The following is a 27,309-nucleotide window of genomic DNA, read 5'->3' on the forward strand; positions in this document are numbered from 1 at the left end:
ACTTCAGGCCTCCAGCATGGCCAGGAGTGCGGCGCGCTTGAGCCTGACAACAGTGGCTGACCTCTATCCGGAGAACACCTTCTTTAGGCTCCCTGACGCATCAGGGCCACAGGACACGCTCCTATTTTACCAGCTGCGTGCCACGTGCCGGAAGCTGCATTCCACCTTCCCTCAACCCACAGCCAACATGCCATCTCTGGATCTCATCTATACCTCCTCACCCCCACACAAATTAGTCACCAAACTATTTGCCCTCACTCTAGTGTCCGCCCCGTCTCCTCTGTTCGTGCGTGGAAGGCATGGGGTGCTGATCTAGGCACCGACATCTCGCCAGCTGACTGGCTCTATTGTAGTAATCAGACGAAGAAGTTGTCACCAAACTTCGGACTTCGTTTGATCCATTTTAAGTACTTGCACAGGCTTTACCACACCCCAGTGCAGCTTCATAGGCTCGGGCTCACTCCCGGAGACAGTGGTGTGCGCTGTGCTGCTCCTGCGGTGGATTTCGCTCATCTTGCTTGGCTTTGCCCTAGGGTCTCGGAGTTTTGGAGGGCAGTGTGTTCTGCCATTTCTGATATTACCGGAGCGATAGTGTGCCCCGATCCACCTCTGTGCCTTCTCGGGTTTGTCAAGTTCTGCCCTGACGGCTCCTGCTGCCTGATCGCGATGCTGCTGGTCCTTGCTAGGCGTAGGGTGGCCATGTGTTGGGGTCGCAGGCCGGCTCCCAAGGTTGGTAGTTGGTTGGAGGACGCCTCTCGATGCCAGACTCTACTGTCGGAGTTCTGGGATTTAATGCCTGCTAGGTCCCGACCTGTTGACTTCTGGGGCCCTTTGATGACCTACCTCCTTTGCCGTTCTCACCCTACACCTAGCCTCTCCCGCGCTCCCCCCTGGCCTTGGGTCTGCGGTGGCCGCCGGTGCTGTGGTCAGTGACTGCCTCTCCTCCCCCATCCCACCTCCCCACCCCCTCCTGCAGCTGGCGCTTCCGCCCCTTTCACCTTAGCCCTTCATTGCCGACAACGATCAATTTGTGTTTCCCCATGAGGGAGGGACCTTGATGTGATGGAGTTGTGACATTCTCTTCATGCTTATTTACTGTGCTGACAGCTGACACCTATGTATAATGGTGCGCTTGACCTGCTTTCTGTTTTGTATATTGCACTGCGCCGTTGCACGGTGTACTGTGCCTGCTTTGCTTTTTCTCAATAAAGGTTTTTGAAAAAAAAAATGTAGGTAATTAAATATTAACACCAGGAAAAGAGATAAAAATAATGTTGATATTTACCTTGCATTCGAAAGAGCAGAGTATTACCAGGACGAATTTACTGAAAAATTGGCAATTGGCATAATCAAAGAGACAAAAAAGGTGGACTGGAATCGGATTTTTATTTATGTACCCAAAGCATCAACAATTGTTACATTTGAATTTTTCAAACTCTGCATCATACAAAAAACACTACCTCATTCCCAAAGAAATAGGTTACAGTACCCTACTGGGAGGGACTCAAAGATGTACTGATTGAAACGAGACCTGGCTGTTAGGCCTCGTCTAAAGAAAGTGCTATAGATACAAAGATCTTGCGATGATTCTAGCAAAAGACAAATGGCAGTCTTTTGGAAATCGATGAAAGGCCCACACATTTTGAGATGAGAAGCAGAGGTGAAGAACTGGGCTGGGAATTAAAGCGTAATACTACATAGAAAAGTAATGAAAAGAACGAGAAAAATCGCTACAGGTGAACAGAATAATAAATGCAATACAAAACAAAACTGCTGTTTCCCCCCACTGATAGCCTATTTGTAATTTAATATGATTGGCTATATAGGGATTTCTTGAATTGGATCCAGCAGACTGTTCACTCCAGCAGCGTGCGATTAAAGTAAATACCAATAAGATTCATAAATAAGAGACCAACCCAGTACAAACAGACGTCAAAATCCCTTATTCTTAAACATCAGGTGAACAGTGAAATAGGGCCGTTGTGGACCAATGTTTATACTGTTTTGTTCATACATGAGCAATAACTGCATCTTTGAGATAAAAGACAAATGTTAATAATGTGAGACGATGCTTATTGAACTGAATTTGCTTGCCATTTCTCGTGTTATGCTAATGCTACAGAAAATCAAATAAGAATTATGATGAAAAGACATAAGCATATCAAACACTTCATTTACAGTTTTTTCTAACTTTACTAAGACTTGCTTTCAGTCAACTGTCAGCCTGCTTACCCATTAGCTCCATCCCAAATAACATTTTGAACCCATGAAATATAATTAACCTTCATTATAAGAAACAGAGGAATAGGGGGGGGGGCCTACCCCAATATACCTAACCTAAGTCTAGTACGAGGGAAGATGTAAGTGAGGTGTAGCATAGGTTTAGTTTATCTTTGCCTAGAATCTAACCAAGATTTCTCTTAGGGTCTAATCAGCTCCGTACCTTTGTTTTAGAATGAAGGAGGTCCGGTATCTCGGTCTCGGGACTCTATTTCCCAACACTCCGCGAGGGGATCTTGGAAACACTGGAGCTGGATTCTCAGCTGGAGAAAGGACAGCTTCTCTGTCGGTGCGTCAGCTGGAGGGTCGGCTTCCTTCGGCACTTGCTGTAGCAAGCTGCGTCGGGCAAGTAGATAGTCGAGCTGCTCTGAACCACCGTGTCTTTGCTAGGGAAGTGTAGGCATATTTATACCTTGAAGGTGCCTTGTTTGCCGTAAAGTCGGACATAATAACGTCAAAGAACTCTAAGTGAATGGTAGTTCTTTGAAAACTCCATGATTTCTAGGAAAAATCAATATTCAAGCAAGGGGATGTCCCTGACTGCTGAAGCCTAGTTTTCCAAGAAATCGCTGTGGCTTTTTGGAACTAGTGGAAGTAGCCATGCCTGTATTTGGACTGGATGGGTTATGTCTAAATATGGGTATGATTTCAATGTCAACATAAGGGCAATGTGAATTATAGCTATATAAGGGCATGAATCGGTAAATTATGCTTGGATTCTAAAATGCTACACAACATCCACTCCACTTTATTATGTTCGATATTACTAAATTTTAAACATTTTAAACATATCTAAAGCATGATGTGTAAAAATCCCTCCCAAAATACATAAAATGTATTTGAAATGGTTATACACGAAAAATGATGTGAATATCAAGGGTCCCCTGCTAATAGAATAGATAGTTCTTAGGGCAGGGACAAAAACTGTGTGTGAATATCAACTCAAAGTGATTACAAAACTATAGGTTACAATAAACAACTATAGGTCAACAGGGAAAGGTACATTCAAAGGAAACCAGCACAAGAGTAAGTTCTTTATAAAATAAGTTTGGTTCATTTAATAACAATCATATTAAAAAGTAGACATCAACTGTCATACTAACATAAACATACATTTAATAATTAAAAGTAAGAAACAGATTACACAACATACTATACTTCAATACAAATAAGTTGACAAAAATTAAAAATAATAATCAGTGGCAATGATTATTGTTCGACGCGCGTTTCGGCGTTGCAGACAACGCCTTCTTCAGGAGCCACAATTTCTCATCTAAAGAAATACAAAATGTGCACATAATCAACATAACATTTATCACTGAAACTAATTTTAACAATTTTTAAAAAAACCAGGAATCATCCACTTCCTATACAATATTATTACAATCTAAAACGACAGTGCTAGTGCAGAACCTTGAAAACACTTTCCCTATGTTGCGAGTACAGTCCTAATAATACTCGACATAATGCAGAATAATATATCCATTTATTCATATATTTGAGCAGTTGACATTCAATTATACCAGGCCTACTAACCCCCAGTCTCCAATGAACCCAGAACAGTTCATAGTTTTCAAAATTACGAGGGATAGATTTTCATTGTGCTTATTATTTTAAAATAGGAACATATTCATCCACAAATTACTACAAGCCTAGGTTTGGCATCAAACTATATATTTATCCATGGGACCTATTTTAAACATGAACTAGTCATTGCTTATTTAGTCTATGCTATAGGATATCCAATGTTAATTATCCTACACATGTAATACAAAGTCGGATACCAAATGTGGTCAGATCCACATTGCTCTTACACCAGAAGGCCTTACTTATAGATTGGTTATTGGATCTCAACAATGGGGTATTGCTCTTACCAGAAAGATATTCTGTTGATCACTTATACCAGCTTCTACTCTAATAATGGCCAAGGTCTAGCCACCTTTTGCGAAGAGTTTTTCCCCACGAACAATTTCTAAATCTATAGTAAAAACATAATAATACATGTGGAAAAAATATACATGTAAGTGTGCTAACGGTTCTTCAATTATTTAAAAAAAGAGAAGAGAATACAGTTTCCACCGCACTATCCTTACCTAGAATATGTGGTAGTACTGCCTCTGTAGTAAATGAACGATCCCCTAGGAGGTAGCTGTATATTGCAGTTATTTGAATTGACATCGACTGCTCCTGATGTGAGCTTGTCTGTATATTCAGGATAGTGATACACTGTCTGCTATAAACATAATAAATTTGTATTATATACTTTAACCTATAGCACTCACAGCAATTGTCGTTATACAGTCTTCATTAATTTGATTGAATTCTTATTCCAAACGACCCCCTCGAATTACATGTCTTTGCCCTAAAAAACGGCATGCGTTTTCAAGCCGACTTACTAGTTCCTGTCTATTTAAAATCAAAACTCGATGACAAGAGCCTCCCTGTTCTCAGGCCCAGTGCATTTAAACGCTGACGCTTAACTTTAAATTTTGTCAATTACTGGTAAGCACGCGTTTGTTTCCTATGCAGACTCTGCTTGGAGCGGTTTATCTGTCCGCTTTCACGCTGAAAAAAGGTGCAGTGTATTGCCTGCAGCTAGTGGACTTTAAAGAATCATCAGAGCGGACAAGCCTGACATTCTTTAAGAGGTAAGAGCAGCTGAGGAAACTTGTGTCAGGACTTGCCTTGCCCTTACGTTAATTACCAGTAATTCAGATAAGGCTTATCGTCGGGAACTGATACAAGCCCATGTAAGTCGCTATCTGGTAGTTGATGTGAATCTCCCGCATGTTACATAGAAAGTATGCGTGTTAACATAGCATTGACAAAATTTAAAGTTAAGCGTCAGCGTTTAAATGCACTGGGCCTGAGAACAGGGAGGCTCTTGTCATCGAGTTTTGATTTTAAATAGACAGGAACTAGTAAGTCGGCTTGAAAACGCATGCCGTTTTTTAGGGCAAAGACATGTAATTCGAGGGGGTCGTTTGGAATAAGAATTCAATCAAATTAATGAAGACTGTATAACGACAATTGCTGTGAGTGCTATAGGTTAAAGTATATAATACAAATTTATTATGTTTATAGCAGACAGTGTATCACTATCCTGAATATACAGACAAGCTCACATCAGGAGCAGTCGATGTCAATTCAAATAACTGCAATATACAGCTACCTCCTAGGGGATCGTTCATTTACTACAGAGGCAGTACTACCACATATTCTAGGTAAGGATAGTGCGGTGGAAACTGTATTCTCTTCTCTTTTTTTAAATAATTGAAGAACCGTTAGCACACTTACATGTATATTTTTTCCACATGTATTATTATGTTTTTACTATAGATTTAGAAATTGTTCGTGGGGAAAAACTCTTCGCAAAAGGTGGCTAGACCTTGGCCATTATTAGAGTAGAAGCTGGTATAAGTGATCAACAGAATATCTTTCTGGTAAGAGCAATACCCCATTGTTGAGATCCAATAACCAATCTATAAGTAAGGCCTTCTGGTGTAAGAGCAATGTGGATCTGACCACATTTGGTATCCGACTTTGTATTACATGTGTAGGATAATTAACATTGGATATCCTATAGCATAGACTAAATAAGCAATGACTAGTTCATGTTTAAAATAGGTCCCATGGATAAATATATAGTTTGATGCCAAACCTAGGCTTGTAGTAATTTGTGGATGAATATGTTCCTATTTTAAAATAATAAGCACAATGAAAATCTATCCCTCGTAATTTTGAAAACTATGAACTGTTCTGGGTTCATTGGAGACTGGGGGTTAGTAGGCCTGGTATAATTGAATGTCAACTGCTCAAATATATGAATAAATGGATATATTATTCTGCATTATGTCGAGTATTATTAGGACTGTACTCGCAACATAGGGAAAGTGTTTTCAAGGTTCTGCACTAGCACTGTCGTTTTAGATTGTAATAATATTGTATAGGAAGTGGATGATTCCTGGTTTTTTTAAAAATTGTTAAAATTAGTTTCAGTGATAAATGTTATGTTGATTATGTGCACATTTTGTATTTCTTTAGATGAGAAATTGTGGCTCCTGAAGAAGGCGTTGTCTGCAACGCCGAAACGCGCGTCGAACAATAATCATTGCCACTGATTATTATTTTTAATTTTTGTCAACTTATTTGTATTGAAGTATAGTATGTTGTGTAATCTGTTTCTTACTTTTAATTATTAAATGTATGTTTATGTTAGTATGACAGTTGATGTCTACTTTTTAATATGATTGTTATTAAATGAACCAAACTTATTTTATAAAGAACTTACTCTTGTGCTGGTTTCCTTTGAATGTACCTTTCCCTGTTGACCTATAGTTGTTTATTGTAACCTATAGTTTTGTAATCACTTTGAGTTGATATTCACACACAGTATACACGAAAAATGAGCATTTGTGCTGTACGCATTTTAAAAAGCAATATTTTCATTCTAAGCATGTAGTGTGACATTAAAAAATGCTTATCAGGGGGAGGAGCCAAGCTCGCGACCGCAATGGCCGCTCTGTAGCTCGGCTCCGTCAGCCTTCCTGCCCAACACGCAAATCCTGTTAAATATCCTGCCCCGAGATGACACACTCGGGAAGAAACGGAAACGTAAAGCGTTGCTTTTACTCACCGTCTGATCTGGGGGCTCCTGCGTGCTGTGGTTCCGAGTCTGTGCTCTTGCTCGGCCCGGCCTTCGAGGTGTGGAGACCGGAACCTCGCCTGCTTGGATCGGCCGGGGTGGCGGTGTCGACGGCGGCCCCTGACGGGAGAGAGAGCCGACGGTGAGAAGCCGTTGTGCGATTGTCCCGGTGGATACTGACCGGGCCTGTTCTGGTGGCCGGGAGGCCCGTGTGGAGGTCGGTGCGCCGCGGATGGGGATCGACTGTGCAAGGAGTGTCCCCCCCGTTGCTGCCTCGTCCGGTCATCCTGAAGCCCTGCGCCCGGAATCGGCTTGTGATGCCCGCGAGTGGTGGTGCAGGCGGACCCCCCGATTTGGTGGCACATCTTTCTGCACCAAGACTGCCATTAGTGGGGCCTGTGTGAACTCCAGGGGGGTCCTCGCTTGGGGGCCCGTTCCGGGAGTTGCGGAGGGTGGTGACGCTGCTGAACCCTCAAGATGGCGGCCGACGACTTGGGATACGGCTTTCCTCGAGACGGCGGACTTGTGTGGCTGGATTGCGTGGGGGCCTGGTCGCATGAGCCCACGATTGGTGATGTTCTTGACGCCCTGCAGTCCCTGCATGCTGCCTTGGCCCCCAGTGCCCCAGTGAAAGATATGCGGTCCGCCGCCATCTTTGATAGACCGTTCTTCATGGCCGCGGATCGGCTTCGTGGTGACGCTGCGAGGAGTGCTGCCGCTGTCCATCAACCAGTCTGCAAGTCTGCGGCCCGGCTCTTCTGACAGATTGGAGTGTGGAGTGTGGGGACGTGGGTTCCAAGTTGGGGCCTGTTCCTGCCCGAACGTCCGAGGAGCGTTGTGGACCGCTGTTCCGATCTACTTTGGTGAGGTTGTCCTGTTGTTCTGCGGGGGAACCTCTACTTTCCTATTCGGCTAGACTGAACTCCTGGTTTTTGTTGCTCTTGTTGTCATTGTTGAGAGACCCGGACTGCAGAGAACGATTCCTGTTTTGTTGCTGGTTACCGAGGCCCCCTGGTCTGTATCCTTGCTTTGTTTTGTTCCGATTGGATGACCTCTCCATCTTGCGGTGTTTGCTACCCACTGCTACCTCATATGTGATAATGATGTCTAAGAAGGGCCAGGGGTGAGCCAAACATAACCCTGAGACCTACTGGTGAACGGATTGTGCTGTGGTCGACCCCCACTCATGATAATATGGACGATCCCCTTGTGAGTTTATGATACCCGAGACTGTCTCGATCTCGTTTAGATGCTGTGTAATTCCGTGGGTGGGCGGGGGGCTGGGGCCAAACGTTTCATTTTATGGTCCCCTCCCTCTCCCTCTTGATTTCTTCCCCCCCCCCCCATTTTTTGCCTCTCTATTCTTTTCTTCTTCCTGACTTCTCTATATTTCGGGTTCTGATTTAGGGCGCCAGGCACGCTGCTAGGGGGGGTAGGCCGTAGCCTTCAGCAGGGGTGCAGGGTGGGTTGGGTGGGTTGGGGCTTCTTTCTTTTTCTTTTCCTTAGTCCTATGGCCCTTTTGTATCCCTTTATCGGAGCGCCGCGTCTGTTCCTGTCTCCCTTGGTATGCTTGAGGGTGGGTACTGGAGGCGCGTTGTTCTCTTTCTTGCGCTTCGCGCGTTTCATTTACGATTCGCATGCCCACCTTGCTGGTGCTATCCTTACTTCTTTGCGTGCTTATTACTGTGGGGTGCTTGCTCCAGCGCGGCGTTCTCTCTTTCTTGTTTACATTATTTCTTCCCTTTCTCCTTCCCCTTTTCCCCTCTTTTTTCTTTTAGGTAGTATGGCGGGTGATTATACTCACTGTCGCTATTCCGGTTCCTCTGTTCTGTCTTAAAAGTGTAACTGGGTGATAAGTGGACACGCGATGAGCCACGGTGGGCGCTGCTTTGCTATGTGGCATCTTTTTCTTGTATGGTGTACACTGTTGCTGATAATTATCCGCATTGATGCCCTTATGTTTTGCTGTTGCTTCGTGGCCCACTCTGGGAACTCGGATATTCATACACTGCAATTGATCCTGCGATACTCCTTATTTAAAAAATTAACCTTTTTTGCTCCTGCTCGATGGCCGTATTTATCTTTTCTAGTCTGACTTAGTTGCTTTTGTATTGTTGGTTAATTCCGGTGACCATCCTTCCGGAGTCATCGGCTGCTCATATTGTGTCGTGGCCGGCCTGAATGGTTGTAGGCCCGTATTTGTATATTTCTTACTGCACAATAAAGGTTTTAAAAAAAAAAATGCTTATCAGAATGAGTCATGAAATAACATTCATGAAATGGCTCTTAAATACAGTATTCCATGACAGAATATATATACTGTTTAGGTTGTGGACAAGGTCAAATATTGTCACTTGGAAGTGTTTCAAAGAATTCTTGTTCTCTAAGAATAGTTCTACTTTAAGCAGATTACTTTGTGCCCCTAAAAAAAGTTCCATTTTGGAAAAAGTCAAATCGCAGAAGAATAGAGTTTTAAAGTTGGAAGTTTTGTTTTGAAAAGTGAAGGTCGAATACAGAGTCCCATAGAACTCTGTGCTAAGTTCAAAAGTAATTCTCGTTGTTTGGAGAAAACATTAAATCTTCTAAGCTGGCAAAGAAATCGTCTACCACAGGAGGTGAAAGTTGGACCACTTCATTAAGTAAACCGATAGCACAAAAATGTGAACCATCGCCGTCAGCGCTAGCCGCATTAGCAATGTTCGTCGGAGATGGAGATGGCACCTGTGTGCCTGCCAATCCACGTATCTCACCGTCAGCAGATTGAGTTTGTGAGATCTCAATGAATGCCTTCATCAGGATTGGTAGCCGCTGGGGACAACAAGCAACGCATCAATATCCGTTGGCAGTGCTGATGGAAGTTTTAGACGTCCAACATGCATTCTTCTCCACATAGAAGGCATTGTAGAACAGGTAAGAGGCAATCTTGCCAGATTGGTCCGAATGATAGGAACCAGAGGTATTCAGGTCTCGTGGACAAGCCAGGCCCAGAATCTGTATCATGCGCTCACGACACTTCATTGCCAGGAGAGTGTTCTCGATGGTAATCTGGGTGTCGTTGCTGACCGGAGTTGCCATATCGGAGCAGAAGGAACAAGAATAGTATTTCTGCTAAGAGTCCCAAAATGAGTGGCAGGCTGCCGAACACAGAGTGCACGAAGTTTGAAAAAATGCCTAAGACTGCTTCAAATGGTGCAAACAGTCCTGAAAAAACTGTCTTAAATACATGTACAATACCACTGGTATCAGACATGTTGAAGATACGACCTAACATTTCTACGAAATGTATTGGGGAGTTTGTGGATAAAAGGGCATGTATCTCTGCAGAGGATTTTGCAACTTGTAGTTCATACGTCTCTTTGGACGAGGTCAGTGGCACAGTTTTTTGTAAAAGAATGGCCTTCATTCTGCTTAAAGTATCAATTCGAATAGACGAGATATTCAGTGAAGGCCATAACTGCGACTCCCCGTCTGTTTTAGCTTTAGGAAACAACACTTGCATACAACAAGGGACCCTGGCTGACACAGTTACGAGATAGGCTATTCCTGGCATCATTCCACAACAGCTGTGGTCATTCAACATTATATAGCTCCCGTTAGAAAGCTGCCTAAAAATTGGATCTATCACTGCTGCTGGAGAACCTTGCAGTTGGCAGAATAAGTTGGTCGAAGAACCATCACAGGCTCCATGTAAATTAATACCCAGACATAAAAGTGTACCGCTTAGTGCGCTTTTACATTGTGTACCACTAAGAAATACTTCTTTTCCCCAACTCCAATATTTGTATGTGTATGGTAATTCCCAAGTTGACTTTATGTATGCCTTACCCAACCTTACATACACGGCAACTGGTATATGTTTCAAACAGTATTGAAAATTGTGACAGGCAGAGTGATTATCCTGTGTATTATCCATTCTTTTGCAGGTTTTTCTGAAACAGTTAATGGTAATCTTTCCAATTTTTCAATGCTCAGCACCGTATAGTCTGCTCCTCTTTTTGCCAAAGTGATTTGTTTATCTGTAAGGTTAACTACAGAAAACAATGATGTGGTGTTGATTAGACGCCATGGCACATATCCAGAACGAAGATTTTGCAACGTCCAGCCTAAAAGCATTATAGAACGTAATTGTGACTGTCCATGCTGTAGCATGAGAAGTCCTGTTCCATTATGTCAATGGCAAAGGATATTATGCTGTCCAAAGAATAAATTCTGGATGACAGGGTCGTTAACCCATTGTCAACTACAGAGAGTGCTTTCTCTAAATTAATACGATCAATTTCTCGTATTCTTTCTGCAGTCTCTGCGTGTCGCTTTCCAAGCTTCATTATAAATGGCATATAAACCTGCGTATATGAAACATTTAGGACGTTGCTTCACAGTACCTAGTAAGAAGTCCCTTAAATCAATGCCATCTTTAAGTAAAGATAACTGTTGTTTAACCTCTGTCAGTGTAGATCTTTGTAGCCACTCAAGGCATAGTTTTCCTACACTGTATGTTGTTACTATCCCATGATGTTGTCGCTGGACATATCTTGGATCTGGCCTACTTACTGTAAATCCTTGTGTCTTGTTCAGGAATCTATCTTGACAGTTATTCGTGTCTATGGGCCAGATTAACCATTTTTTCCAATCAGGATCAGTTCTGTTTTTAAGAAAAATAGTTTTTACGTCGACCCCTCCTTCTGAAGTGTTTTGACTATCAGGTGTAGGTGTAGGTATGGAAGGTTTGTTTAAATCTTTTATCTTGGTCATGCCAAGGCAGGATGTCTGTTGAACAGTGTCATTCAAAAACATTATTTGTTCAGGGATAATGCAGGCTCGAAATAAAGCTTCTATTACCTGCACCTGCCTGTCTCTTGAGCCCCATTAAGTTTTTGTTTAAGTTGAAGCCTAATGAGGACAGCTGGGCATAAAAGGCAGCTGAATAAATTTGCTTTGTATTGGTTAACATACTTTTCATTCCTGTCTTATTAACATTTTTAAAGGAAAACGTTTCCGTATTTGTGGTATTGAAACCTGAGAAGTATGGAAATGTTTGATAGAATGTTTTTGAGCTACCTTTTGGTGGCGTTGGACAATGTTCCCATTGATTGAAAGTATAAATAGTTCTAGGGTTTGCAGATTTGTGCAAGTAATGATGACCATAATGATTATAACAATACATTTGTGCATAATCTAATGAACCTTTTAAGTATTCATGTTTTGTAAATGTTTCAGACATCTCTAAATCTGACATCATATTATTACCAGTCTCAAAGTCCCAATCATCAGAAAACGTGCTTAAATTGATGTGGAATCTTCAACAGCTCTGCAGGACCATAGATGTCATAATCAGTTCTATCCCATGCTATACCCCCAGGTATAGGAACGGCTGTAATGTACACTGATGTCAAGTCTTTGTTCACGATGAGATGATTTGTGTGGCTTCAGGAGCAAGTTGATATTCTTACTTGCTGTGTCCATTTTACTATATCTTCTATTTATCCGCATTCCCAAAGTTAATACCAGGATTAGCCAAAGTAGGAGAAAAAGTACGCCTAGCACAATCCAAAATTCAACCCATGGTGAAACCAGATAAGTTATTTCAAGTTGCTGAAAAAGTTCTGTTACTTGATCTTTAAAGTTTTATTTGCTGGTGTCGTTTGAGGCTCACTGGGGTCCTCAGAAAACGTATCAAAGTTAATGAAATAACCAGAGGCAGTTCTGTCAATTGTAGGAATTGCATCAGGATTTTTTTAAATCACTGGGGCTACCGGATCCTTTGTCATGTTAGTATATTCAGATGCTTGATCATTGTATACAGATGTTTCTTGACAAACTGTTATTTGGGTCTCAAGAGGCACACGTTCCATTGCTTTATTGCTTAGTCCTTTGTTTTGTGCTGCAGAGTCTTCGAATGTTATTAGTCTCTCAGTCTGAACATCTTGGATAGCAGCAAGATTTGGTCTTCTGCTACATCTTTGTAGTCCACTGAGCCTACTACTTATTATCGGCCACATGAGGTGGTTGATCGGGCCGGCAATAACACTGTTCTTGAACCGTGGATTGCTAGTACAGGTACTGGTTTTCTGTAAGAAGGCTCAAATTCCTTCTTATCCGCGATCTTTTCTCTGACTAGATCCCCAATCTTTAGAATCCAGACAGGCCTTGCTGGGACAGGTGGTTCTCCTTCAGTGGTCGTTGGCTTCTGTATTGTGTTGCTTTGACTTCTCCTTTTCTAATTTAAGACCTGCAAAACAGCCAAACGATCTTTTATATCAAAGGGTTTTTGTTCCACCACTGAAGTGTGACGATCGAGGTCCTGGACAAGCAGTCTAGTACAGAAAAGGATTTCGAATGGAGTGATTCCACCCAGAGAATTTCGTGGCAGATTATTTAAACTACGTTGGACACTTATTAGATGTTTGACCCACTCGTCACCCGATCCTACTACCCTAGCTGTAAAAGATTGCTTTATGTTCCGTTTTTTTCTTTCCACTACAGAATTTCCCTCAGGATGGAATGGACTCGAATACCGCAAAGCAACGCCCAGATTGGCCATGGCCTCCTTGTAAGCTTTTTGGCTAAATGCAGGACCCTGGTCAGAATGTAGCGTGCAGATTGTGTATGTGCCGATAAAGACTCGCAAATCTTTTATAACAGTTCGGGCGTCAGACGAGCGGTGAGGCCACCTCCAAATGAATCTTGAGCATGAATCCACTGCGACCATGATATATTTATAGTTACCATCAATCTGTAAGGGACCGCAGTGTTTCAGGTAAACGTAAGCTAATGGTTTATCTGAAAGTTAAAGGGGCATCTGCGCCGGGTGTTTCACTGTTGAAACCTTTATTTTCTGGCAAATTTCACATTCCAACATAGTTTCTGGTCTGTTTCCTCATGCACGGCCACCAGTATCTTTGTTTTAATAATGACACTGTGGCGGTAACACCTGCGTGTGCAAAGGCGAGCCCTTCACGTGCTGCTAAGATTAGTCCTAATCTATGTTCCATGCTTGGAATTACTCTATCCCCCACTCCAGGGATTTGAGCAAAAGGAACATTACTCACATCAGTTATATATGAGTACTTGAGTGGAAAGCCTTTTGGTAACGTTTTACCGCTGTCTTTGTTGGACGCGGCAACAGCCTGCATTATTTCGCTGTCTATTTTTGTTTTCGAACGAGTGATTGCAGCTACAGAAGCCATTTGCGCAGCTGCCTTCGCGGCTCATCAGCCAATGAATTCCCTTCAACGTGAACGCCATCACGCAGATGACTCAGTGTATGGATCACGTGAGTCTTTTGTAGTTCTTTCTGTAATTAAACTACTTGTTCCCAAAGCAACTTATGCTTGATTGTGCCACCTTTTGCATCTTTGAAACCGTTTTGAACCCAGTTCTGCAAGTATTCATTGTAATATTGAAAGCAGTAATACGAATCGCACACTATGAGTGTGGGGAATTCGAGATCGGTATTTTCAAGCGCCATCTTGAAAGCCTGTAGTTCAGCTCGCTGAGCTGTACAGTCTCCGAGAGATTGTGTTTTTGTGACCATAGGTCAGAATTTACTATTGCGCCAACGACCTTTAACGATCGCGTACCCAGCACTATAAGCTTGTTTGCCCCCAATTGCGGGCTGTGCTGATCCGTCTGTATAAATTATACATTCGTACTGTTCCAGAGGCAGAATCTCAGTGGACAGAGGACATTCTTGTTCGTATTGTAGAAATTCATGCGTTTTCAAGTAGGGGTCAAAAACGTATTCAACGTCTGTTGCAGCAAGAGAGTTAACCCATTGTATCCATCTTGGATGTAAAGCCTTAGCATTTGGAATGCTTGCTTTTGTCACTGCTTTTAAGGCAGGTACAGGAGTAACGACCATTATGCGTTTACCCTGTGCGAGAGCTCTCTCTTTTGCTACTGCAGTTTGAACCGCTGTCTGATTTTTTTCTGTTGAAGGGAATTTCATTTCAGCTTTTGTGTACAAGTATAAATTGTAAGCAATTGGTACTTTTTCACCTTCATTAAAGGTTAAGTAGGTAAATCTGCATCTTCCTAGGATTATTCTGATTACAAGGTTGCGTACGTTTACGCGTGTCTGTAAATGTAATGTTGCTAACATGTCGGTTTGCACTGAACGCAAAATTTCTGTGCGTTTTTGAGTCCAATTAGTACTTTTGAAATCAGGTTTGATTAATTCGTAGAGAGGTTTAACCCTTTCTGCGTAAAGTAGAATGTATGTCTTTGCTAGGGCAAGTGTAGGCATATTTATACCTTGAAGGGGCCTTGTTTGACGTAAAGTCGGACATAATAACATCATCAAAGAACCCCAAGGGAATGGTAGTTCTTTGAAACTCCATGATTTCTAGAATTATAGCTATATAAGGGCATGAATCGGTAAATTACGCTTGGATTCTAAAATGCTACACAACAGGAGTGAGGCCTGAGCGAGCCGCAAGCCCAAGTTTGCAGTGAGGTGCGGGCGGTAGCGGTCTGGCCTGCGCCCCAGGAATATTGCCGTATAAACTGCGGGCTAGCGCGCAACGAAAGTGAGGCATAGAACGAAGCGGGTGGTTGACCCCCCCCCCCGTTGGCAAGTAAGCAGCGGCTGACTATACAGCCCAGGAGCGGCCACCTAGGGCAAGGAGGACTGAGAGAAGGTGTGCCTGGAGTGCCCGGAGGAGTAGGAGGCTACGGAGAAGCTGGGGGGACTGTTTGCCATCAGGGCTTGAGACACTGCTGACCTACAGACTGGTGAGGCAGGGAGTGGGTGCCATTTTGGGAGAAGCGCCATTTTGAATGGGACTGCAACAAGTGTGGTGAGCCCCTGGCACAAGCTGCGGACCTGCATACAGGGCGCTCCCGGTGATAGAGAGTGGGGCGCCTGTGGGACCCTAGTGGGGCTCTGAGAGTCGGGGCCTGAGAGAAGCTGCCAAGAGAGCGCGGCCCCTTCTGGAGCGCTAACAAATAATACTATTGCAGATGGACCGCCCGGAACGTTAGTAGGTGCAGCTCTGTCGTGGTTGTGCACCGTGCAGTGGGGGTGATAGAGGGCGGTTGCGCCCAGGGATTCCATGACCTTCAGGTGGGCACATCTCGGGTGTGTTTGGTGGGATCGAGCCGTGCCGGTCTTAGTCCCAACGTGCACTACCAGTGACTGACATGAGAGGCCCCGTCGGGCAGTGCAACAGAGTAGCAAGGACAGCGGTGAGGTGCTCCAAAACAAGCGAGGAGAAGCGGGGAATCCCTGCACTGAATAGGCGAAACAGATAGCGGGTTACAGCCCCCTTGTGCCTGTGGCGGGCGCAAAGTGGATGGTTTCCTCCCCTATTCTAGAGACAAGACACCGAGGTCCCCGAGGAACGGGCCGCAGAACCTGAGACGTCGCTCACAGAGGGGGGGGGGGCCCTGCGGAATCCTCCGTTAGCTGAGTGGCACGGCAAGCTTTTCCTTAGTCGGCGGAGGGGGACCCTGGTTCGGGGGGTGGGCTGCTGCTGCTTGCGCCCTCACAACTTGCGGACAGCTTGCGGATGCCAAAAGCTCAACAACTTGCGATGGGCCGGCTGCGGGACAAATCGCAGCAAGTACAGACGCGCACAGGGAGCCTGGACCCCCACAGGGGCGCCAAAGGGGAGACATGGAACCGCAAGCGGCGGCCCTATCGGGCAAGATGGACTCTGTGCGTGCGGCGGTGGAGAGGATTGGCACCACCCTGGAGCAGAGCAAGGAGTCCCTAGAAACGCGAATTGACAATGTCACGCCGAATTTCACCCTTCTCCACGCTGATCATCGTAAGTTGGCCGACAGAGTTACAGCACATAACCAAATGCTTCAAGAGCTTCAGCCCATTACCCAGAGTCACACCGCAGCACTACTAGATATGATTGACCGGGTCCATGCGCTTGAATACCGGATACAAGACACGGAAGGGCGTTCCTGACACAATAATATCCTCGTGGTGGGCCTTCAGAAGGGAGAGGAGGGCAGAAACCCGGAACAGTAAGTTGAGCGCTGGTTGCGTGATCTCCTGCCCCAACGGGCGTTATCACAGAAATTTGTTGTGGAGAAAGCGCACAGAGTGCCAGCGCAGAAGCCCAGGCCGAGGGCCAGACCCCTCCCGTTCCTCTTCAAACTTCTCAATTATTGGGACAGGGACGTGGTCCTACGTGAAACCCGGAAATCAGGCAACCTGAATGTGGGAAGCAGCAGAGTTATGTTCTTCCTGCACTATACAGCCACTGTGCAGCGGCGCAGAAGCAACTACATGACAGTGAAATGCCAACTCAGGGAGCTGGAGTTGCCTTACTCCCTGCTGTTCCCGGCCCGGCTGAGAGAGGTCACGAAAGAGGGGACGCGCTTCTTCGACTCCACGACGGAAGTGTGGGACTGGCTGGAGAAGTCGGGGCAGTGGACAGGAACATGACCTACCGGTTCAGATGCCAGCAGCCCGCCGGAGAGAAGATCCAGACGGCGTAGACGGCGGGGGGCATATTAACCTGCAAGACCGGTTCCCAGTAGCGCCCAGCCCGGAGAAAATCAGAATGGAACGACAGGAGGTGCTCGAGGCGGTGGCAACACTTGGGACAGTGCATAGCATTGACCGCATGGAGGCCTATATGTGCAGTGCTCCAGGAACCAGTGGCGCATCATCCCCATCCACCGTGATCTCGGATGACTCAAACCTGCCAATGGTGGCTCCACAGACTACTGACAGATTATATAACATTAAGTCATAGTGCTAAGTTCGGACATGGTTAACACACATAAGCCACAAATTGCTCTGCCTTGTGTGTCTGCACACATGTTGCTGAATTGCGCTGCGTGCATCCTCGGAGCGTGGGCGGGGCATATGGTGTTTGATGCCACATTCGTCTACACCCACGGGCCCACTGCGACTCGCACTGGACCTACGAGTTAGTTTACTTCACGACACATTACTGCACCTCCCGTACACAAGGGCGACATGGGAGGGGGAATAGTGCAGTCAAGTCTCTGTTATCGCACGCACCCCACCAGGCAATATGCTGGAATAGCTCACCATTAATTGTAGTTTCTGAGGTTTGGATGGATGCCCATTCGGGGATACGCCCGATTTGTTACACTGTTTGCAGCTGTTAGTTTGTTTGCATTGCAGCGCACCGATATGCTCTCTTCAGACCTTGGCTCAGACCCCCCTGTGCGGCCACTCCGCCCTATCCCGCGCCGGATTACCCGGATTTATGATGACACGCACTAATATCGTGGCCTGGAACATACATGGCATGCGCACACCGTCAAAGCGTTATTCCATCTTTTCCTACCTACAGCGACACTCCGTAGGGGTTGTCCTTCTGCAGGAAACCCACATGACCAAGACGGAGCTTGACAAACTTCGCAGGCGTTGGAGAGGGCAAATATACGGCACCACCTTTTCAGCACATGCGCGGGGTACACTGATCTGCGTGCGGGCGGGCTTTTCTTTATCTGTGAAGAGGTGGAGGTGGATCGGGAGGGCAGGTATACACTAGTGCGGGGGAAATTGAATAGTCAAGAGATGTTGTTGGGTTCATTATATGCACCTAATGTGGATCAGCCGTCTTTTCTAGCGCAGCTCACGCAGCTCCTGCACCCCTATGCTGGGCTCCCTTGGTTGCTAGGCAGGGATTTTCATATGGTTCTGAATGTCCAGCTGGATCGATCTTTCCCCCTTCTCCGTGCCACAGTGGCGTTGTCCAACGCGAATGCTTAGGGACTGGCTCTTAAACTGGGCCATGCAGGACTTGTGGTGCGCACTCCACCCGACTGATAGAATCTACTCCTATTACTCAACAGTCCATGACTTGCATGTCCGGTTAGACAGGATAGTGGGTTCCCCATCACTTCTCCCACTTATTGCGCAGTCCGAATACCTGGGGTGGACACACTCCGATCGTAACTCCCTGTGGTTTCAGATCAGCTGGGAGGCAGAACGTTCACCTGTGCCCACGTGGCTTAGTGTTTCGCTTGTCCCTGGGTATGGCTATTTTTAGCCCTGAAGGAGTTGCCAGAATTGTTCTTTGGCAACGAAACATGTTGGCTTACAATGATTGATTATGGTTCTATGGGAACCATTTTTAATTTGAGATAGCTTACAGCACTGAATAAAGTTACTTCGAGCCAGTAAGCTTTACCAATTTTTAAATGGTGAGGATTATTTTGTTTATATTCTCACAGGGTCCAAGGGGTATGCATTATAGTAGCATGTATAGATATTACACTCACATTTAGGTTTTCTATCTTGTTTTGATTTCATTGGGTTAATATAGCACACACATTTCTTTTCATCAGAGAGAAAGTTACCAATGATAAGTGGACCTGCTGGTGAGTACCAGCCAGCGGTCCCCCTGGTGTTGCAACCGTGAGGTGCTTTCTCTTTGCTCCATACCTTTTTTTCGTGTGCTTAGGTCTATGATGATATGTTATTTGGTATATGTTTTAATTAAAATACACTACAACACCTTGACTAAAAAGTCTATGAGGGAGTTATATAAATTTATGAGACCCCTTCAGTGTTGGAGTTGCAGATTTAGGAGTATTCCTGTTGGGACAGGCCTTGTGTTGATTTACAGTGCGTAGAGTGGGGGGGCGGCTTGTCCTTACATCCCCCTGTAGCTCCTATTTTGTTGCTGCCATGAAAAAGCTACCAAATGCTCGAAACATTGCAGCCCAGTAATCGCCAGATCAAGCAAATATGACAATATGCCATGAACATCATGCGTAACCGAGATTGCATTTTTTCCAAAGGCTCCATGTGCAGGACATACTCCATTTCCTTGTGTAGGTAATATTTGTGGAAATAGACATGGATCATCTCAATACTTTCACGCACTCAAAGGGCGGTGGTAAAATGTCTTAACCCTAGAAACTCAAGTCCTGCTATTCTCCTTGGACTGACATTTTAATTTAAAAACGTCAACTGATCCTGCAGGGCTACAAATCTTGCAACTTCACTTTCTCCTCAAAAGATGTAAATATTGGAGTACCCCTGGAAAGGGATCCCTCTAAACGGAAGACAGTGGATCAACAGCAGTTTGGACTTTTTCTCAAACACAGACTAGAGTAGCATCTGATTTTGAGACAAATTCATAGATTGGTAGTTTCCCAAGAACAAAATGAAGGGCTGATGCAAGTCAGACACTAAAATTTGCAGCCTGTGCTCAAATACTGCCAAAAGCCATAAAGCACGTGGAAAATGGAAGCAAGTTTTATTTCTCTTTTTTTTTGCCAATCAAAAAGCCAAACGCCCCTGCATGGAAGAAGAACAGCAAATGAAGAAGGCCGTTATGTATGTTTTTTGTGTATAATGTGATGTTACTGTAAGTAGATTTTTCTGTTTTTATGATCCACACATTTATTTCACGGAAACAGTTAATTAGCTCTTACTGTATTCCTGAGGTTCTGTATTGTGTATGAGCGTTTTTTAAAGTATATATGATTGTTATGTTTACGGATTATTGAATTTCACTGTTTTTTATTGTGATTGGAATGTTTTAACTAGACTTATTATGCCTATGAATAAAGCTGTCTCATATTACATTCTTAGGTCTGGTGGAATTTGAGTAATACAATTATTGTGTATATATTCCCCACGTACAGGGACTGAATAGCGTGAGTGAATTGGAATCTGGATCTGTGTGAATCCAAATGACTTTCTCTTGACCTTGGGACGGTATTTAGATTCACTACAAAAAAAGGAAGCAACCAGGGAAAGTCAATCTCTGCCTCTTGCTATAGAAAGGAAATAGAGGAACAGGATCGGACCAGTTGCATATGGACTGATGGAGCAAGAATGGATGTAGGCTGACATGGGGTACGTGGGAGTCTCACTTTTAAAAAAAAGAGCTTCATTGAAGATACTTTATGTGGCTGCGGGCAATGATTAATTGGTGTGGAAGGTAGGGTAGCAGTGAGTAAATCAAGAAATTAAAATCTAAATCTACAAATTAATGCCAGGAAGAGCATTACTGATTTAACTTATTTACTAGATTCATTTTTTATTTATTTTATTTTAATAAAATCATCTCAGTATTTCTACTAATATCTTGATTGCTCCCTGTGAAGGGTTATAAAGGATTACTTTTATCTGTTAACCTCCAAGCAGATTGTGACCCCAGTTCCCTACTCCAAAGCCCTACTAAATAGACCCAACATCAATTCAGCTACTGTTTTGACAGGCTTGGTAATATGGAAACTTTTCTTGATTGTTCTCGACTTCCCATTCAATCCTGTCCATTTAAAGCCAGCTTATAGGCAAAGTATGTTTTGTAATGGAACCTAGATAAATTGGCTGTCCAACTTAAGTAGCTCTTAAGCATACCTCTCAAATTCATTTGCACCATGGCAATCGCCAGAGAAGGAGCAATTAACTAATGCAATGAACAGAATTAAATTCCTGTGTTTATTAATTTAATAAAGACAATAGTAAAGTTATCCCAATATTAATCAAAGGAAAAAACAAATGTTGAAAACTCAGATGTTACCAAATCTTAAGATTAGAAATAAAAAGGTAATCACTAGCATAAATAGTAACTTGAAAACAGTTTATTTAGTCAACAGGGAAGCTGCAATGGAAGAATTAATCAAGGTGACAAAATGTTATTGTCTGGAATTTGACAACAAAGATCAAGCATGAAAGATTAATCTTAGCTGAAATGTGTTACCATTGGAGTTTCTGATTAGATCATCTTTAAAAGAAATTTAAAAAGGAATAGTTATATTGACTATTTAATAATCCTTTGTTAACTAGTTCTTTAAGCAGGTGGATCAAAAGGGTTTGCAGTTTTAATGTTTTAAACTTGTTTTACTGTTTTGTAATGATTTAATAATGCAATAACAAGTCCACACTCAGTAACAGACAGGCCTTTTGTATACCTATGCTGTACTTATCTAATAGTTAAGACATTGTTGCTTTTGATGTGTGCTAGCCTCACTTTCTTACTTGCCACTCCAAAGCAAGACTACAGAATCTACTTTTGTCAGCAAGGGAGCTCCCTCCATGTGTCTTAGTTTCAAAGTCTTTTTCCATGCTTCTCAAGATAAAGGGGAGCACCAGCTTACTCTCAATGTCTAAGTTTCGGGTTCTGTCACACAAACTTTCCTATTGCTGCTTCTGTGAAGTAAATGTATGACAGTGAGGAATGCTAGAGAGGGGCTAACATTATATGCTCAATCACTTTGGAACGGCAAAGTCTTGTCTCTCTGTGCTGCGATATCACTATTTTGCTATTTTTCATAATACAAATGTGTTCGACTTGAAATAGGCTTGGAGCTGCTATTGTCTTTCATAATGTTGGCTATTTGACCAAGCACCCCCTACCAATTAAATCCTCAGGTTTATCTTGTCCAGCACCTCCAACTTTTATTTTCATATTTCTTTATATGCATTTTCCATGACAATAAATACTTACTACAAAGAAGGCATCTGTTCTGGTTTCTCCCAAAATAGAACTGTAGGATTTTAGGAAGCCAATGTTCATCTCTGCCTGCGACTAGTAAGTATTAATAGCAAATCTGGCTCTTTCCAGGTCTTCCATCAGAGTGCTGTAATACCAATACCATTCTACCACTGAAAATTCAGCATGAGAGCTTGTATCTAAAACCTTGTACTACACATTCACCCCTACCCTGGAACACATAAAATTGTACCTCTTTTACATGTAAACTCTTGCTATAAAATCCTCTTCGCTCAAGTGAATTTGATATTCTTTCACAAGCCGTTCAACTACAATCCTTGATATTTCTGAAAATGTAATGTGTTGTACTGTGTGCAGATACGGTTTAAAATAATGTTTATTAAGACCAGAGACCACTGTCTATTAAACAATAAAATTAGATAAGATTTGATCTCAACTCACTGATTAATTCAAGTCAATGTACATTGTTTCTTCATAGTAGTAAAAATGATCTAAACTAAAAGCTAGACAAAATTCTACTCCACCAAAACACTCAAAGCTAAAGAGCCTTTGTACTGTATTTTAGAAGTAATGTTTTTAAAAAATTGAAACTGCAGGGCTACCGTGAGAGAAGAATGCAGTAGAACATGAAAGCATGTGCATTTAACAATCAAGACACACCAGCATTTCCCCTTATTCTTTGTATTCGGGATCCCATACCGTGGACCGATAACAATGGATTACATCCTATTCTGAATTTGAAAATCTCCGTTCTCATTTTTGATCAGGTAAGAGGGAGATGCATGGAAAAACAATCCTCCACACCTAATGAATTTTCATGTTAGGGAGATGGACAACCTGGATTCCACATAGCCACAATCTTTAATACTTTAATTTGAGATGTTGGCCCAAATCTACATCACAAGCCCACCTATGTTTGCTGCTTTAGAACTCCTGGCTACACTATTCTGAAAGGAGGTTATGCTGATTGACCAAAAGTGAGTGGAGATATCTTAGAGGACGTATGTTAGCAAGATCGTACTGTGAAGGAAGAGTGAAATGAAGTCTAACTGACTGGATCACAGTGTTTGATGATTCTATATACTTTTTTTTCAAAGGTATCCCAGGAGACTTTGTTGTCTAAGTCTAATAATTCTGTCCCACATGAACCTACCACAAAGATGCCAGCCCAGATAACGAACTCATTCTGCTCCCTTTACAAAAGACTACAATTTTGGTTTTGTCTGGATTTACTGGTCAAGGGATTGTTTAAAATAATAACAAACGAACAGCTGGCAATATTAGTTTAAGTCCAATCGATGTGCAATTTATTAGGACAAGGTCATCCATATGCAATAAACAGTCGACATGCACACCATCTATTTTCGGGGAGAAAGACTGTCTCAGACAGCCTTCGACAAAGATCAGCCAAACAGGGGGCAAACAGGGCTGGTGCTAAGACACAACCCTGCTTCAAGTTATTCACAATGGAAAAACTCCTCGAAATACACATCGATCCACTACACTGGTGCCCAGTTAGAGGGATGGTGAGCTCAAAGAAGTGAAAGAAGGCCTATTTAAATATTCATCTCTGCTCATTTCTCCCTGCAATCTTCCCATTTACCAAAGCAAAAGCTGCACGAAAGTCACCAAAATATCAGCATAAGTTCCCTACTTGTTCTATTGGCTTTCGTGCAAATGACTAGTGCAAAGCACTGGAGAAATTCCCTGAAGCCTCTTTTCTTTAGGGATTAGAATAATCGACTATCCATTCATTCAGATGGTTTAGTGTTAGTTCTGAATAGACCTTGGCACGGTTGTCACTCTGGCTCATTAGCTGTTAATTTAATGACGAGGTAGAACCACAGTTTGTGGTTGGGTTTCACAATCCCTCTCTTCCGTGATAATGGAAGGGAACCAATTTCTGCCGCTGATGAAAAAAACAGCTGCAACAGAACTGTTCAACAATCCACGTGAATATTATTACTGTGGGTAGATTATCAGGTCCGTAAAATCTGCCTATATTCATTTAAAGAAGAACATTGGTTGTTGTTTAGAGAGTAAATAAAACCCAAACCTCATCGTACAGTCTTTAGGGGCCTCCATACTGGAGTTTAACCATACAGATTCATTAAACTGGTTACGCAGAATCTTCAGGGACAACACAAGTCATGGCTGACCATAAATCTTGAGAACTGTGCCTTACTAATTTACATACATTCGTTTTCTCTACAGATTTATTAACTCCTATTATTTGGGACCAACATTTGATGAAACATACTTGTTCTTGCTTCTTTCTCCTTTCGAGCCATCAACAACCTCGGACCTGGCTACTTAAAAAAGCGAGTGTCAATTTCTCAATCTGTCAGATTACTGAGATCTAACAACTTACGCCTTTTGATTACACCCCGCTTTCGACGTTCCAGAATGGGCGGCAGAGGGTTCAGCGTAATCACTGCCAAACTATGGAACTGCCTCCCTCTCGACCTCAGGTTCCGCCCATCTGAATCCATCTTCCTTGCTAAATTAAAAACCTGGCTGTTTTCCAGATTATGATCCCTGTCTTGTCAGAAGCCGGTCCCACCCCTCCCTCCCTGATGTTCTGTTTTTAGCGCCGGGACACCCCTCCGGGGGTAGCTGCGCGCTGTATAAGCTACTTAAATAAATAAATAATAAATTTCTTATTTGAAGGTTCCTATATGGGACCTGAAGAAATGTACATAAGCTATTCTCCTACACACTACAAGCCACTCTTCTTTTTAATGTAGATTTTTCTGCCACACATTCCCGCAAATGAAAATGTAAGGTCTAGTATCTTTTGCAACCTATGTTAACTTTCACCCTCAAAACTTGAAATATCACATCTTTTCTAAAGAATCCTTTTTAACAGACTAAACATCACTCATGGGGCATTTTTGCATATCGGTTATATACATGAATGTCTGCAATAGAAGATTCTAAAATACACTGGTTAATATTTTTCTGCTCGACACTCATTCCACACTGCAAGTTGGAGTGTATAAACAAACACATAAAAAGGGAACACATTCCTGATGTATTCAGCATCTTACCTGAGTCTCTGCACTGCTTAAGGAGTGGAGATCTAAAGAGGGGTCAGTCCTGAGTTCTGGTTCAGGAGCAGCAATAGGGGCTTTCAGCAATATCTCCTCTTCTAGGTTGTCTTCTTTCGCTTCTGTGTCAACTTTTTTAGCTGACTGAGAATCCTTTTCTTCCACAACCTGCGACTTGGGCCTCTTGAGAAAAGATGAGAAAAGGCGAGACAACCCTTTGCCTTCCGAATGCCTGTCTTTACTCTTGTTCTGGTCTTCGTGAGCGGGTGTGTCCTCTTTGTTTGAAACACTGCCTGTGACTTTTTTTTTCCTCAATTTTGGCTCCTCGTCCGCTTTTTGGGGCTCCTCATCTGGCGGGACTTCTTGGGTTCTGGCTACTGTAGTTTCCTCTTGTTTCTCTCCCTCACGTTTCTGTTGCTGTGGAGGATTCTCGGCATCAGCCACTACACTCTTCTCTGTTGTCATGGTAAGGCGATGTTACTGCAACAAAGCATCAAAAACCAGTCAACATGTTTTATAGTTTACAATTGCAGTGAATCCCAAAATAAAAGCAGTTTAATCATGATACAAAAAAGGAAAAGTCATGACGTATTATACATTTCAGACACTTTAAATGAATCATTAAACATAAAAGTATTTTGGGTACATAATCTATTTCCTTGCTGACAATTAAACTATGGGTTACAAACGAACAATACAGGTGCTGGCTAGTGTTGTTGTCACCGATTAACCAACATGCTGTTTAACTATATCACAAAAAGAGAGGGACATAAAGCGATCCATACATTTCACAGGAGTAAAGTCTTATGTATGTCTAAAGAACTAGACATATATTTGTGCCCTTGGGGTGGAAAAGAACCTTTGTGAGTAAAGGACTTGTGAAAGAAAAGATCAAGGCGCTGCAGTCAGCAGTATCAGGGTGATTTTGTTTGTTAATGTTGGCCCTTTATCTGTCCATATGTTACAATGATCTACAGAGTTAGGAATGACTGCCAGTGAATTACACTACTTTTTGTGTCAGGATCCTGTGTGAACATGTTTTACAGTAATAAAGATACTGATCTTTTGGGCGGCAGGGTAAAATAACAGGTTTCTGCAGACATTGCAAGCCAGCCACCCCTGTGCACATATTATTGAGTTCAATTATTGCCGGCGATGCATCACTACCTGAAATACTCATGGCTGTATTGGCTTAGATCGTGACGTAGTCCTGGGTCATTGAGGGTCAACCTCAAATTTTTACCAGGGAAACAGATTAGTCAATCGACTTCTCTAGATTAGTCTTGCTGCACTCATTTGTACGAACTTCCAGATCTCTGCATTTACAAGCATGTTTTATGTTTTCTGCTTGAACAGAAGTGCCTTTACAAGTAACTACAACAACTGCACTAGCCGCCCCTCCCTCTCTGCTGGTCTCACACTGGTCAGCTAAATGCATTTTTGGTTATGCATTTTATTTGAAAAATTGTTTTGTTCCCACCCTCCATAAGTCGAGCTCCATTTCTATCCTGAATTGAGACTGCGTGGAAATGCTCGACACAAGGAAGGATGGAGACCAGCAGAGAATTAAGGGATCTGTTCATATTATTGCAATGTTGTGACCTTGAGACAAATTGCAATTTCTTATCGGCGTTAATGAAAAACTAAAAGAAGAGCATGTAAAATAACAGACCACATATGCTTCTCAAATAAAAATAGATCCCTGTAAGTGTCTTTATCAGTGAGCTTTTATCAATATTTGCACTGATAGAATTGCAACAAGATCCTCATTCAGAAATTTGAATCACATCTGAAACACTAGAAAAAGAAAACATCATTATAAAATAATTATATCCTTAAAAGTAAAAGACAGAATTAAACAATGGAACCACATTTCTAATGCCACAATTAATAACACTAACAAGATCACCCGAGAACATTTATG

General features: G+C 42.9%; 1 protein-coding gene across 6 annotated transcripts in view; it reads right to left on the reverse strand.

The window, feature by feature from the left end:
• Positions 1 to 27,309, reverse strand: part of LOC144823747 (protein 4.1-like) — a 960,864-nt gene that overhangs the window by 545,517 nt on the left and 388,038 nt on the right. For 3 of the 6 annotated variants that reach the window (XM_078682548.1, XM_078682547.1, XM_078682546.1), the window contains exon 2: positions 25,386 to 25,840. Coding sequence is in view for 4 of the 6 variants with exons in the window: in XM_078682546.1 (XP_078538672.1) it covers positions 25,386 to 25,840 (455 nt within the window). In the remaining 2 variants the exon portion in view is untranslated. Of the gene's footprint in view, positions 1 to 25,385; positions 25,866 to 27,309 lie in introns of all 6 variants that reach the window. The other 3 variants (XM_078682545.1, XM_078682544.1, XM_078682549.1) reach the window with 1 other exon arrangement.

Source organism: Lissotriton helveticus, chromosome 3_1 (genome assembly GCF_964261635.1).
Source record: "Lissotriton helveticus chromosome 3_1, aLisHel1.1, whole genome shotgun sequence".
NCBI lineage: Eukaryota > Metazoa > Chordata > Amphibia > Caudata > Salamandridae > Lissotriton > Lissotriton helveticus.